This window comes from Macrosteles quadrilineatus, unplaced genomic scaffold, assembly GCF_028750875.1.
Source record: "Macrosteles quadrilineatus isolate MER2022 unplaced genomic scaffold, UCM_ALF_1.0 Scaffold_3__2_contigs__length_128488019, whole genome shotgun sequence".
In the NCBI taxonomy this organism is placed as follows: domain Eukaryota; kingdom Metazoa; phylum Arthropoda; class Insecta; order Hemiptera; family Cicadellidae; genus Macrosteles; species Macrosteles quadrilineatus.
This window is the reverse complement of record NW_026542596.1, coordinates 77,368,256-77,383,766: the sequence shown is the minus strand read 5'-3', so window position 1 is coordinate 77,383,766 and position 15,511 is coordinate 77,368,256. Positions and strand designations below refer to the sequence as shown.

At 31.1% G+C, this 15,511-nt stretch overlaps 1 protein-coding gene across 2 annotated transcripts in view; it reads left to right on the top strand.

The window, feature by feature from the left end:
* Positions 1–15,444, top strand: part of LOC128990148 (uncharacterized) — a 66,317-nt gene extending 50,873 nt beyond the window's left edge. Inside the window, exons 4-8 of one of the 2 annotated variants that reach the window (XM_054412415.1) lie at positions 229–465; positions 4,628–4,763; positions 5,785–5,936; positions 13,630–13,818; positions 14,470–15,444. In XM_054412415.1, the coding sequence (XP_054268390.1) occupies positions 229–465; positions 4,628–4,763; positions 5,785–5,936; positions 13,630–13,818; positions 14,470–14,535 (780 nt within the window). In that variant the 3' untranslated portion in view covers positions 14,536–15,444. The remainder of the gene's footprint in view (positions 1–228; positions 466–4,627; positions 4,764–5,784; positions 5,937–13,629; positions 13,819–14,469) is intronic. The other variant, XM_054412416.1, reaches the window with a different exon arrangement.
* Positions 15,445–15,511: the final 67 nt, after the last annotated feature.

The following is a 15,511-nucleotide window of genomic DNA, read 5'->3' as shown; positions in this document are numbered from 1 at the left end:
TAAATAGCTTAGCAAAGCACCTTTTAAAGTGACAAGTGATTTAATTGACTCTCCAAAACTGATATTATTACAAAAAGACAATATTTCTATATTCAATATATCAATATTTCTACTATTACTGATCTCTTGACCTCAATGGAACCTTATCCTATTCCAAATCCTGCTAAGGTAAGAATACACTGTCTGCCCAGCCGATGATTATATCTTAGATAGGAACTTTGTCTGTAGATAATTGACAGAAAAATACAATCCATCACAAGGCTACTTTTCCGACTAATCGGTCGGCTGGTGCTGAGAGGAGGCGGCGGAGGTGGAGGAGGGGGCGGAGGTGACTCCTCGGACGACGACAGTGAGAGGAGAGTCCAAATCACTCTCCCCACCTTCCCTCCGTCAGCAGACGACGAAGACGAAGAAGATGAAGACTCGACGGGTTCTGACGACTCCACAACCACCACCACCGAGCCGGTAACCGAAACATTGCTATTGCACTTGGCTAATACATCATCATCACTCCGTCCAACTTCCAATCTTGCATGAAGCTTGTAAACTTTCACTGTACCCAGTGCAGAGTTGTGGTTCAGACTTGTGTTTTATGTGCTAGAACTGGAACAGGAATATCAACAGTTTCTGTGGCTGTATATGCTTTTACGATTGTGTCATGTGTATCCAATCGGCAGATCACAATAATTTCTTTATACATCAGTATTAATTCTTGACAAATTCTTTCAAATGTAATTTTGCATGAAGATTTAAAAAAAATTGTTTAATAAGTTTTTACCATTTATCTGCCTATTGGAGTAAAACCCGAGAATAATTCAACTATTGGATAAAAGTAAAATGTTCACGATATCACAAATCTTTTATCTGACTGTTATTTTTTATGTGCTTGTGTATAACAACTTTTGACATTGTATTCTAAGCTTTGTGACTATAAATCAGGCAAAATATGCATTTATAGAGTGCATTTAAGTTATGCATTGGAATGAGCATGAGGGCCACATCTCATACGATTGACAGTTATGAGACTGGTGTTTTTGCACGTCATTTAACTCGACTTACATATTATTTGTAGTTCCATTGTTAATATTTTATGTGGTTAAGACATCGCTATTTGCCTGCTTTGTAGACTAATTGTCATTCTGTGATTGTCAATAACTAACTAAGGGTTTCTATACTTCAACAATCTGTCTTTAATATTATTTATCTTCATATAATCTTGATTTAAAGTATTTATTTACTGTTTGCAGTTTGATCAGTTATTTTAGAACAATTTAAGTAATGTTCTTTACATAGGCATCTAGCGTTGTAAGACTTCAGAATCAAAAGAGCCAAAATTATTGAACAAAAAAATGGTCCATATTCGTCTTTAATTTAGATTGAATCTGGATACAACACATGGGTTTGGATCACTTTCTTTAAAAGTGTTATTTCAGTACACACTGTACATTGTCTCTCTTCTAAAAATGCCACTGTTGTCAAAATTAAGAAGAAAAAAACACTGTGAAAAACAAATAACTTTGTTCTCTCTAAAGGAAATTTTGATCAGTTTCTTGCTCAATGAGAGCTTTAGAGGAATATTTTTACAAATAACTGTACTATTTATTCATTTAAACCCCCCCCCCATGCATTCCAAGTGCCTCCCCTACTTCTAATTGAATAGGCTATCACCACCAGTCCAGAAACCAGGATTGACTGAAGGATTGTTCAGAAAGATCATGCAAAAATGTAGATGGTTTAAGTCCATAAACATTGATGAAGTATTTATAGACACTTTTTCTTCAAATAAAAAAAAAAAACACACAGTATATTATGTTTATTAGCTCCATATCGGGGATTAATATGAGATTATAAGGGGGCTCTGTGTTTTCACAAATAACATTATAGAATTCACATAAATTATATTGTGCAATATAAAAATCATTAGATAATTTCTTTAGTATAAATTCCATTAAGTGATGACAAAAACAGCTGAGACAAAAATGTATTCCTTGAGTCACCCAGTTATATATTGTTACTGGACTTATATGTAATGGCGTAGTATAAAATTTCCCTATGATTGTTCTGGTGGCCTAGCGGAACAAACAGTTCCATACTCAAACTTAAACTCAATTACCACTTTCCTTCAAATCACTTTGCAGGAAAACCAACACATTATTCAGTTAATTAGTTGTAAAAAAAGTTATTAAATTCACTTTTACTTGTTTGGAATTGTGTGTTCATAAACAGGAACTCCTATATAATAATAATTACTACTGAAGGTGAGGTTATAAAAATAATAACAAATGTCTCACAGCTGACAAACATTAAACAGCTGACAAATGATTTATAATTATAACTGAATTTTATATTCTTCAATAAGAATTGTACTGAGTTGACCTTTGAAGGGCTGTAGGTCGTAGTCCTTATAAAAACTTAAATTCTAAGAAAATTCGGAAAATTTACGCATTATCCTCTTTAATTAAACATATAAATCTTGTAGATTGGTCCAGTAGTCACTGAGAAAACAGACTTACAACTGTTTATTAAATTTATAAAAAAAATACTAGTGTTATTTTGACTGGAAAATATTGCAATTGATGGTAAATCAACCTAACATTTATTGTTGCAATACAAATCAAAATTTATCTAAAGTAACATACCTCTATATTCATCTGTATGTATGGCCTTATGACATCCAGTAGTGAACTTGACATAGTGCAGTTTAGTTCATTTTTTATGTACCTCAACAGTTTCATTGGCAGTAAACTGAACATAACATCATAGACAAAAGAATTAAATATAGAACGATAGTAGTGCTGCGGTGCGGTTAGCATATATTCTGGCATCCACCGCTAGGAGTGCCGTGTAGTTTTGAGCATTGCCATGAAAAGTTAGTAGTTGGAGCCAGGGTTGCCAACTTCTGGAGAATTCCCTGGAATCTGGGGAGTAGGAGTTTTTTTCCGTGTTTTTTTTTAATTTCCATGGATTAAAAAAAAAATTGCATTTTCCTGTAATATTACGAGATTTTAGAATTTTGAACTTTACCCATATTGAAAGGTGGCACTGATACATTTGTAGCATTTTGTTTGCAAGGGTTGTAGTGCTGGTAGAAAAATGTTGAGGAATCGACGAACACTGAGCTGTAGCGGCACATTGCGGAAGCTTCCTTTGCCAGTCTATATTTAATTATTTTGTCTATGATAATATATTTACAGTGTGGTAAATGTAGGATTAGTTCGAGAACATTTTGACTTTTTGAAAAAAAAAATGATTGAAGTATATAAACTCTATATAGCTTTATTCATATTTGTATTATGTGTTTTACTTGATTAAATGTAAAGTTCTTCACTGATGTGTTGTACAAAACCGTTTTTTATGAAATTTGTAAAGTAATTTTTATTTATTTTATATTAAGCAAAATATGTAATATTTGTACAGACTGTTATCAACTTGATCCTGCTTTTAATCTTTTCAGTGATATTGATTAATTTTAATGATAATTTTTGAAATGTTAGATTATTGTCACTGAGACAATTTGTTTAATAATTACTTTTGGTTTTGTTTACATTTTGATCAATTTACTGCAAAAAAGGTAAATTGGCATTCATTAGAGTTAAAGAGATAGTGTATAAGTTAGGATGGTTTGTAGTAATTTAGAGACTTAGATCTGTGTAGTAAGGATGTCTTTATTAAAACAATGAATATCTTTTTATGTAGAGCAACCTTAATATACTTAAAAAGACAATTTAAGTATTGTGAAATGTATTTTAAATTGAAGTTTGATGGTTGTTGTTTTTTCACAATAAAGAATTTAACCATAGAAAATAGAATAAATATAGACTGTCAAAGGAAGGTTCCGGCGCCCACCGCTAGGTTTGCCGTGTAGTTACGGCGCACACCGCTGCAGGCCAGGAGCCGTATGCGACCAGCAGACGCTGCAGCGGTGTGCGCCGTAACTACAAGAAAAACCTAGCGGTGAACTCCAGAACTTATGCTAACCGCAGCACAGCTGACGGTCTATATTTATTCTATTTGTCTATGATTTAACCAACCAGTAGGTTAACCACTATTTACAATGGCTTTCTTAAGATATTTTATTACCTGAATATTAAATTTGGTACATTGTGCAAATTGACCTATCTATAAGTCAAAAGCATTATTTTTCAATGTCAATAGACGCTTGCAAGATGAAGGGGTCTAAGTACATATGATAAGCACATTATGAGGTACTTACGACTTCATTTGCAAGCGAAGATATGTTTGAACTGCAAATAGGACTTAATATAGATTACTGATTAATCCATAGTGTCAATAACGATACAGTTAAGTTTTTAATACTTTGAAAAAATCAGAAGCAATTAGTCATTTGAATCTACAATTTTGGATTTTAAAATAATTAATTTTTCATAAACAATTAGGTCAGTTTCTTTCAAATCACAGAACAAATTATTGGTGATCTATTTTTCAAATCCTAACGATATTGGCTAAAGATAAAACATTTGTTGGTTTTATAGACTCGTACAGACTCTACTGTTCTACATTTTAGTACGAGTGCTATTATGTGGCCTCTACACATGATTATTTTGTACAATTTTGATAAATGTAATGAGAGTTTTAGTAACATTTTTTTCCTGTTTTGTTCCTCAAGAGTGCTGATGAGAATGCAGTTGCGGAGTCCAAGGTAGCTCCCGTGATCGTGAGGAAGACAAGGCAAGCTCCTGCCGCCGCTGCTGAAGAAGAAGAAGAGTATGAGGACGATGATCTAGGCGTTGCTGCGTCCAATGGTGAGTGTACTTTAACGCAACAACACTCAAGCAATTTAATTTTTTATTAAAAAGGAAGATAATTGAATTGGCCTCTCACATGTGCTATAGTCTAAAACTATATTTTCTCTCTGTTTTGCTTGGTTAAAACGTTGGCATTGTAGTATACAGAAATCTGTAATTTATACAAGCATATTTGGCGGTAGACAATTCATATATGTTCATTTTTATTAAAATGAAAATGGAATTTCTAGTCTTGCCCTTAATTAAAGCTAGGACCAAATCGTCATGCCCAACAGACCCTTTCGAGATTAGAAGATATAAGATAGTTTAAAACCATAAAAACTCTATAGTTGACAGCCACGTCAAATGTAAGTAAATCATGGTACATTCAGTAATGGTTTTAGTCATTTATATCACTGTGTATATTGCAAGAAACCTAGTACCATAAGATAGTCTCGCTTTACAACATAGATTCTAGATACCATTAATATATTCAATATACAGGGGAACTGATTACCATAAATAAAATCAACTTGGCTGCTTGGCTTTTAATGTTTTAATAAATCTAAAAATAAATCACAAATGGCTCAATTGCACAATGTGAGAGTTTCAAGCTAGCTAGTCTTTTTTAGATAAAGCTGGTAAACTAGCTTAGTGAGCTTGCCACACTCGTTTGGTTTGATATTAATATTAAAAAGCTGTGTAAAAAGTTAACGCTCCCAGTGATGTTACACACCATGCAATGGCTTTTGAGCAAACCATATCTTAAACTTATCCAAAAGTGATCACCTTACAGCTGTTAGTGAACAATTAAGTAGGATTAGTCTTGCTATGTCACAGGAATTGGTTAATAGCGGGAGTTTGATAGCACTGGCCGAAAAGTCTGCTATCTTACTAAGAGGTTAGTAGCTTGCAAAAATGCTCAGTGTAATTGTGCCTTTTGGGTCATCCAGACTACTGTGACAGCTCTAACGTATATTCCGCCAACTCATAAACCTTGTTTCAAGCTAGAATGTGCTAATCTGGTCAATGTCCCTAGACAACGAGGTGGCCCAGAGTGCCGAGGAGGATGGGGAGGTAGATTCCGAGTCAGCAGAGACGGACGACCAGAGAGACAAGAGGTTCTCGAGCGGAGCCGCAGGCGCAGGATCTGGTGGTGGCTCCGGGAACTTCCTCTTTGATATCATCCGGGTTAGTACATGCCTTGCCACTCACTATCCTTGGCAACTGATTGAGGGTCAGGGATTTGTAATAAACCAAGGTATCCAGTGAGGCAGATGATGAAATCCAAAATTTATGTTTGGTATTTTTTGTGAGTATGTTAAGCTTTGTGGTCTTGAAAGATAACCATAAACCAAAAACAATGACAATGTTAGACAATGACCAGCTGACAAAAACAATTATTCATATGATTGCAATGCTATAAAAAGTCAATAATTTGACAAAAACTATTATTTATATGATTGCAATGTTATAAAAAGTCAATAATTAAAAATGTTAAGTCCCATTTAAGCTTTTTTTTCTGAATATTTTTAGAATGACAATCTTCTATGAATAAATGGGCTTAGTGTTATTTGCAAAAGTGGATTCAGTAGAACTTGGTGGAATTAAGATCCTTACGGTGATCAAAAGAGTAGTAAGTAAAATAAGTTTTTTTATTAGTTTTGGTTATAGATACACCCTTACAGCACTATCAATAAAAAATATGCATTAAAAATGTTTATTTCACCATGATCTACTGAAATGAAAAATTACCTAAATGCAAAGCTAATAATATAGGCTACGACTATAAAATCTCCAAAAAGTAATCTCCATTTCATAAAATCTAATCAAACGTATCTAAGTCTACTATGGAATTTTGGATACTGGGGTCTCCTATCTATATGGACCAGCTGTAGCCAATCAAACAGAACAAATAGTTTTGCTGGGAAAATAATATTCCCTCCTTTAGTTTTTTATAGGTACTATATAGTATTTGATGGGACATAGAGTATGACCTATTTTTATTTAACAAAGTCGTTCTATCAGTTCATATCGGTTGAAAAATTTGCGTGTTCAACAGGAATGAGTAATTTACATCGGCATACAGTAGACACCCTCTTATCCGGACACCTTTTAACCGGACATCGGATTAATCGGACTACACTCGGCGGAAATGACATTTCTTTAACCGGACAATTTTTATCAGCACATCGGTTTAACCAGACCAGATCGGCAGGAAGTGCTGTACTGAACCGACTGTTCGCGTGGGAAAGATTTGAGACCAGTGTCTATATACAATGCTCTCATAAATTTAAGTCAAATATAAGCATCCGGTTTTAACGAGTTTTTGGGGACGTCGGTTTAACCAGAAAAAGCGTTATCCGGACTGGCATCGGTCCCGAGGAGTCCGGATGAGAGGGAGTCTACTGTATTCTCATAGCTGAATTCAACTGAGTCCATTTTACTCATAAAATGGCTAGTGGCTACAGCTTAACACAAGAACAAAATGTCTAAACAGTCAAGATTGTACCCAACTTCTGAAACAGCTTATTGAAACATTTGACACAATAGTGATGTTAAGTGATAATCCCAATGAATGTGTCAGTTTTGTTGATGGTCAAGCGATCGGCGGACCGTGCGGCACGGATGGCCGGGACAGTGTACCGCGTGTTGGCAGGACTGGACGATGTAGGGCTGCCAACCTACCCTCCGATAACTGCCAACAAACACACCAGAGCAGCGGTAACACACTTCACTGACCCTGGTTGGATCCACAACTGTTATGCACAAATTGTCACTAATTTCAAACGGGAAGTTAATAAAAGTATTAGTGAAAATAAATTATATTTTAAATAACAATTACATTTAGAGTCAAAATAGACATTTTTATCTACCTCGAGAATTGAAATAGTTTTTCAATCGATCAGTTTATGCTTTAACTTCCAATTAGACAGATTAATTATTATGAAGTGTTAATGTTTGGAAAACCATGTTTTAAATGCCCAAATGTCAATATTATAAATATTTCCCTCACTTAATTTTTACAACATCTATTGGTTGTACAGTTACAATGAAAATAATCATGGCTTGAAGTTAATTTGTGTTTTATTAATGTTTATCTCAATGAAAATGTAGTATATGTATCTTAAAATTGAAAATGGATAAAAATATAAGGGATTTTCCTTATTCTAACAGCTTATTAATATAAACATAGCATCAATTATTAAAGTTAAGTTTTTTTATACCAAACCAATACTAAATTTTTTTATGCAACAGTTGTGGATCTTACCAAATAAATCTCATATCAAGATTATTGCTTCTGTCACCAATTATCCATATTTATACAATTATCCATAATTGTAAAATTGCAAATGTAAAATCATATTTGAATATTTTAATCAGTGATAAAAAGAGTTTAAAATTTTTGTTACAATTATCATTTAGAGAAACAAACATTCATTATTTATTTTTTAATTATTATCAGTGGACAGAAGCAATAAAAGTGTTATTACTGTTTCATGTTGAAATACTACCCTAGTTTTCTTAAAGAGCGAATGGTTTACAAAATTTGTTCAATATGACATGTATTTTTGCACTTTACAAAAACATTATTTATTTTTAAACACTCATTATCATACTTTTTTTGTATTCTATTTAGACACTTTCAATGCTCTGCTAGTACACTTTCTTTCAGAGTTGAATGTAAGACACATTTTTCTCAAAACAAAATTTTGACTTGCTTTGAATTTGTTTTAGAAAGTGTATACAAAATAGGAAAGATTTAAGAGAGGGCATGCAATTCATCCATCATAATTACTAGTAAAAATTAGAGCTTATTAATCTAGTTTTTAGTTTGTACTTTAGTGGAATAATAACTTAAATAATTAGGTTGTAGTTGAGAAATTGGTTTTAATATGAATATCACAGATTTTTAAATAAAATATAAAAGACATACAAACAAATTATTTGTTTTTTAATCATCAAAATAAGTTTGAAATTTTTATTCTATGCCAATTACATATTTTTGGTTGGATAACACACTTACTCTTAAACAATATCAAGAAAACAATATTATTCTTTGTACATAAAAAAAATACTGATCCTAAATGTTGTTAGATCAAACTACCTTACAGTTTAAAATCTTTATCTAAGGCATCTGCTCTTATTGAAGACAATTTGTTTTTTTTAATAATTTAAAAAAATAAAATTTATAAAAAAAATCAAAATTTTTGTCTTTCTAATAACAATTAAGTGTTCAAACCTTCTTTTGTACAAAACTCTCACATAAAGTTTGTTTCATGTTAATAAAAAATACTTATTGCATTTTGTTTACAGATTTACAATTTTTTTATACCATAATCAACTTTTGCAACAATACTTTTAAAAACTTGATTAAAAGTTTGACTCTTCATTAATTTATTTTATAATAATATCATCTAAGAATAGCCAGACTAAATCTTTAACAACAAACTATTTCATCTGTGATACAACTGCTTTACACTTTAAGTTAGCGCTTAATCTTAACCGCAATGGTGAATTTTACTGAATTATACAGAGTGTCCCGGAACTCTCTAACAACGTTTTAGGACATTGTTGCTGGGTAAGAATTATATGTAAATATCATATTTAAATTGTCCGGAAGTCCTTAGTATAACTCACACAGCCCCCATTTTGTTTTTTCACTCATATTTTTTTTTTTTTTTTTTTTTTTTTTTTTTTTGTTAAACGTACGAAATTGAAACTCTGCAGAAACATTCATGACAACTAGACAAAGCTACAAAAAAATTATGCCAATTTTCCAAATTCATAAAACAAAATGGTGGCCATTTACAATTTTGATTCTTAATAACTCGAGAAACCGTTGATTTTACGGCCATCATTTTGTTTTATGAATTTGGAAAATTGTCATAATGTTTTTGTAGCTTTGTCTAGTTGTCCTAAGTGTTTCCGCATGGTTTCAATTATGTATGTTTAACCATTTTTTTTTTAATTGAGTTTTTTTAATTTTTTTAGTGAAAAAAATGTTGGCTGTGTGAGTAACTAAGGACTTTTGGACAATTTAAATATGAAATTTAGATATGTTTCTTACCCAGTAACAATGCCCTAAAATATTGGTAGAGAGTTCCGGGACACCCTGTGTAACTACCTAACCTGTGATTGTAGATTAGAGTTGTTAGCTTAGAATTTGTCAGGCATACTAACACTAGCCTTGAGAAATAACTTTAGCCTACTGCTTAATGGTTTGGTTTGTGTTTGCATCATGCTTAATCATTCATCTAACATTGTTATTTAATTATTTAGAGCAAAACCCTTTTTAGTTTTTTTTTCTATGATTCCTTGAAAATCCTTAAGAGTCCTTGGAGCGTAGACGTTCTAACTCATAAAACAAAACAAAAAAACTACAAAGCAAATTTCTAATCTCACAGTATACTAGATACTTAAATTACAATCACTTGGTATCTGAAAAAATATTGTGAGGTGGTAAATAACTCTTCAGCCGCTGTTTAAAAATAACAAAATTAGCTCTTATGGCGGGCAAATCTAAAATGGCCTTTGGCTTCCATGAACTTCCTTGGAATACATTCAAAATAGCAAACGACATTTCTTATCTCACAGTATACTAGATATTTACATTATAATCACTTTGGTGTTTGAAAAACTATTTTGGGATGACAATTAACTCTTCAGCAGCTGTTTGAAATTATCCAAGATGGCGGCTAGCCTCCAAGGACTCTTAAGATAGCTCTTCCGTTTTTGTTTCATGACTTCGTAATGTAAACAAAATTTTGTTTAAATTCACTCATATAGTGGTTTTCTATATACACTTTTTTTCAAAAATCTTATTCAAGAACATAAGCACAATAAATAAGGTAATCTAATAATTTATATCCAAGAACCTGGGGTAATAAAAAATATGGACTGTATGAAAATAAAAATCTTGTTTTTGTTTAGACTATATTTGCATATTAATTGGGATATTCAAACAAACTAAAAATTAATGACAATACTCCAATTATAAAAAAATAACCAAAACAACCACATTTTTTTTGTAAATTTCTTCTTGTTTATTTTCGGGGATAGAATGAGAACCTTGTTTGCAGAAATTGTAGAGTAAAATAATCAACACGGAAAATACTATTATTGTTTCTATTTTAAATTAATTCGAGAAAATTTAAGAACTTTAAAGCATGTCATATTAGACTTTCATACTTCACTCATGTCACTAAGCTAGTAGTGCTTTCGTTTTCACTTGTTTTCATTGTAAATTTTTAGATGAAAAAACTTAAACACTTTGAATTAAAATCCGTAAAAGTTTAAGTTCATTATTTATACAATGTTACAAATATAATTTTTTTTTTTTTTGTTATTTCTTTTCAGGGCGACAAAACTTGATCCTATTTATATTAGTACAATATTGTTTTAAATATCTTTCCATACAGATCTTTATTTCATGTTAATTCAAAACTAGCGTCAAACATATATTCATCACGTTTTTTTATAACTATTAAAGACACATTGTAACACCCTCGTCAACTGTCCCATAGATTTCTACATGAAACAGTAAAACACAGTCTTGTAATCATATTAATTATTGTTTAATTTATGTTCTGCTCTGGTGTAGTATGCTTTGTAATTTGTTTTCGTATTTGTTTGTACATAATTTTTCAGCTGTATGTATATCATTAGTCGTAAATCCTAATTTTAAACGTACTCAAGAAGTAAGATTGTAAATAAGCATAAATATTTCCAAGGAAAGAAAAGAGCTTAAATATGATTGAGGTATCATCTCCTAAAACATTTAATTATGTTTTAGACATTGAAAATTATTTTTTCCTATAATAACATCTCACATTATATATAATGTTATCAAACTAAATTTATCTAAGACATTAACAAATGTAAATTACAACAAAATACTCAAAGATTGGCTGTTTTTTAAGAAACAATTAAAATATTTAACACTTTGATTAGTATAGCAATTAAAATATTTGTAAAAAACTAGCTTGATGGCTTAATAGTTTTTACAACTGTCCTTGAAGGCTATGAAAAAAATATTAGAATTAATTTAATTATTTACGTTCAACAACACTTGGTATTTTGTTCTTTCGAAATAAAAATTTTTTTAAATTTACATAATTGTCAGAGAAATTAATTAATAAGTATGGTATGATACAATAGAAAAAGTTGGTTGAGTTACATTCCTTAAAAATCTGCTATAGGATAAACAAAGCTCTCATGAATAAAATAAATTCCATAACCTTTTTTAATTGTTATAAATATAAATGGTTTTACAAATAATTTAAGTATTAGTAGTTTTGAGACCGTATTGAGAACTGTTGTTAATCTTCCTGGTTATGTTATGGGCAAAGGGACGGAGAATAAAATCTGTACCCACTCCCCTGGATAAAAGTCCATAACTAAAATAAAATAAAATATTTCTCCTTTTTAAAATAATTAAAAATATGTTTTCAGTGATTTGTTAAATGTACATAATAAAAGGTGTTAAACACAACAATGGGAACCATGAAATATTATTAAACTCTTAAAACAATTCATGGAGTTTGTTAAGAATACCTATAGGCTCTATTGTTTAATATTGGATTTCTGTTGTATAGGTGTTGCTGACAGAAGATAAAATTGAAAGAGAAAGTATTTTTTAAGTTAATGCTAATGAAAACAATAATAATAATCAATTTTAAATTAGTTTAACATAAGTTAAAACAGTAATATATGTTATATGTATTTTTTAGCGTGTGTGTAAATATGCATAGTCAAAGGATGCTGCAGGAAAGGATATTTCACATGTTTTTTTTAAGTTGTGTACATACTACTTATAACTAACCAGTATTTTCATATTGTCTTTGGGATACAAATCTACTTTTTTGTGCATTAACACTTAATATTTAAGATTTCAAATTGGTTTTTAAGCAGGATAAATTAAAACTCTGTGGTATTATATTTAATAATGGGTCAAGTTGAAGAAGGGATTATTTAGTAGCTTGTATTCTAATTCCAAGAAAATCATGGTAAGTTTACTTAAAAAAACTTTCTAATTGCTCATAAACATGGCAAAGCTAAAAAATACTGATTTTAACAATACATCCACGCAAGATAGCACTTAGGTAAGAGAAACATTTAATGTATTTCTACAACAAGTTTACTTTTTTATTTGTATAATGTAATTAATCAACTGTATTTTTCTGGACTCTTTTGTTGATAAACTTTCATTTTAACAGATATATTTTTGTAAAAGTGGATTGGAAATTGAATTTATTCACTTATGTTTATTTGTGATGGTTATATTCTGGACTCCTTTTTCAAAGTGTTAATTCCAATTACAAATCACAAATTATTGGACAATGTTTTACATCAATATGGATAAATAGTACAACTCAAAAGACATGTTTGACTGAATTTTCAGACAGGAAGTATTTTAAGGTAAAGAAAACTAGGGTAGTATTACAATGTTGTTAAACTATATCTGTTTAAATTAATTTTAGGATTTATTTATCATCACATAATCAAATTATTTGATGGAGGTTTTATCCTTATATTCCAATAAAACAATAATTAAATTGATATTTTTTTGTTGAGTTTACTTTTTGTTTAAACTTTGTTTTATTATGACTTAACTGACATTATTTTAACAATTCTCACTGCTTAAGTATCATACTATACAATATGATAGCAACATTTTAAAGTAGTTTTCTTATGTACAAACTATTTTTTTTTTATTTCAAACTATATCTTAAAATCCATTAATGCAAAAGTTTTGATTCCACCAAAACCTCATGAGAAACTTACTTCAAGTGATTCTAGGATTCTGGAAGAACACCCCAAATTAATCTGAAATGCTTCTAAATCACTCTAACCACTGCACTGCTTTCTTGATTGTCCTCAGCTGGTGGCAGGCAGTGGTACGACCCAGAGTCAAGATGAGGCTGACAACGCACCGTTGGACGAAAACACGACCCACACAGGAGAGGCTAAGCACGACGACGGCTACAGCGCTGGTGTGCCCGGACCTCTTACTCGACTCTTTGTCATAGCCAACCGCGGAATTGCCAATCTCATCCAGGATCTCATTCTTGTAAGTAGTTTGACTCAGGGCTGTATATTGGGGCCGATAATTTTAAAAATTATAATTGAGGGTAATATGAGTAATCGATGTAAATAAATGAATGGAGAACATTGAATGTCAAGGAAAACCAAATACAAAATTGATTTTGATTAGCTTCATCAATATGTATAGGGAATCGGTTAAATTGTCATTTTTGTTTGTAGGCTACAGGGTTTGCTTTAGGGTATTATTAAAAAAATGGAGCACTAGAAAGCATAATGATTTAAAACAAATCACAATATTTAAGTTATAAATTCTTTACAAAGTCTTATTGGATATCAGTTTATTGGAACTATTTAAATTTTGTTCTAAAAATTAATCAAAAATTTTATTTCATTTTGTAATTCTAAGAACAGGTCTTTAGATTCTTGTTTGAAACTGTTTATAAGTTGGTTTCTAACTGGTAAACACTAATTTATTAATTTAACGAATAAATTGTAGAGGTGATGTTATTGCTAAATTATATATAACAATTTAAAGGGACTCCTCAGTACCTTTATAGACACTTAATCTGTTAACCAAATGAAGAAGATAATAACCAAGATTGGAATGATAGAAGAAAATACTAATAATGCATACATTTAGCTGGACTGGTGACTGATGTTCCATGTTATTTTACAGCGTCTAGCGCAAACTAGCGAGAGAATAGTGAACTTCAAGGCTCGTCTGATCACCTCCATCATCTAAACTTCGTCAGTTCGGCTCAGTTACCATGACTTCGGCATACTTGGGGTTTTACTTCGTCGACACGTCAAATGCTCAATCACGCTGCACCAAATATCGCCAACAATCTGCTTGTAGAACAAATCTGTGCTCTAATCTTCCGGAAAGCCGTATTATTTATTTATTTATTACAGTGAACCCCAACAGATGGGAGGGGAGTGGGTACAGATTGTATTCTCTGTGCCTTCGCCCCTTGTTAGGCCGAGATCGATATGTACTGTATTATATACACCGCGCAATGTACATAGACACAACCTGCATATCGAGTAAGACTGATTCCGACGAGTCGACTCTCATTGCTGTTGGAGTAAAATGAAAACTAGCAGTGAGAAATTTTGTAAATTTGAACGAAGGACGATTCCAATTAAAGGTATAACATTTTAAAATATCACATCACATAATTTCTTGTAATTTCCTTTAAAAATCAGTTTTTTTGTGTTGTGACTCATACTCTTCAGCGAATCAATATAATTCAGAAGTCTATTAAATTACTTAACTGATATATTAACCTATTTTCCCATAGAAAAAGAACTGTGTTAAACATTAAGGATTGTATATAAAATTAGTGTGATTTATGACTATATAATTTGTTCAAAATTGCAGAAAACATTCCATTAACCTAGAAATTAAACCTCCATTTGTCCTATTTATTTTTACCTCTTACTAGTAAGCTCTAAATATACTTAGTAATAAAATAAATAATTTTAGTAACTAAGGGAATCAAAAGTTAGTTATAGTTTCATTACTTCTGTACATCAGCATTCATCAATATACCATTTATTTTTTAAATTTCCCTGAAGTGTGAAACTGTTTATAAAGCTTTTATTGTGCACATATGAAAATTTAGAAATAAATTATATGTAAATACGTAAATGTTGTTTTTACTTTCGAAACCTGTTTTTACTTTTAAGCATTTTTGTTAAGAGATATTCTTTACGAC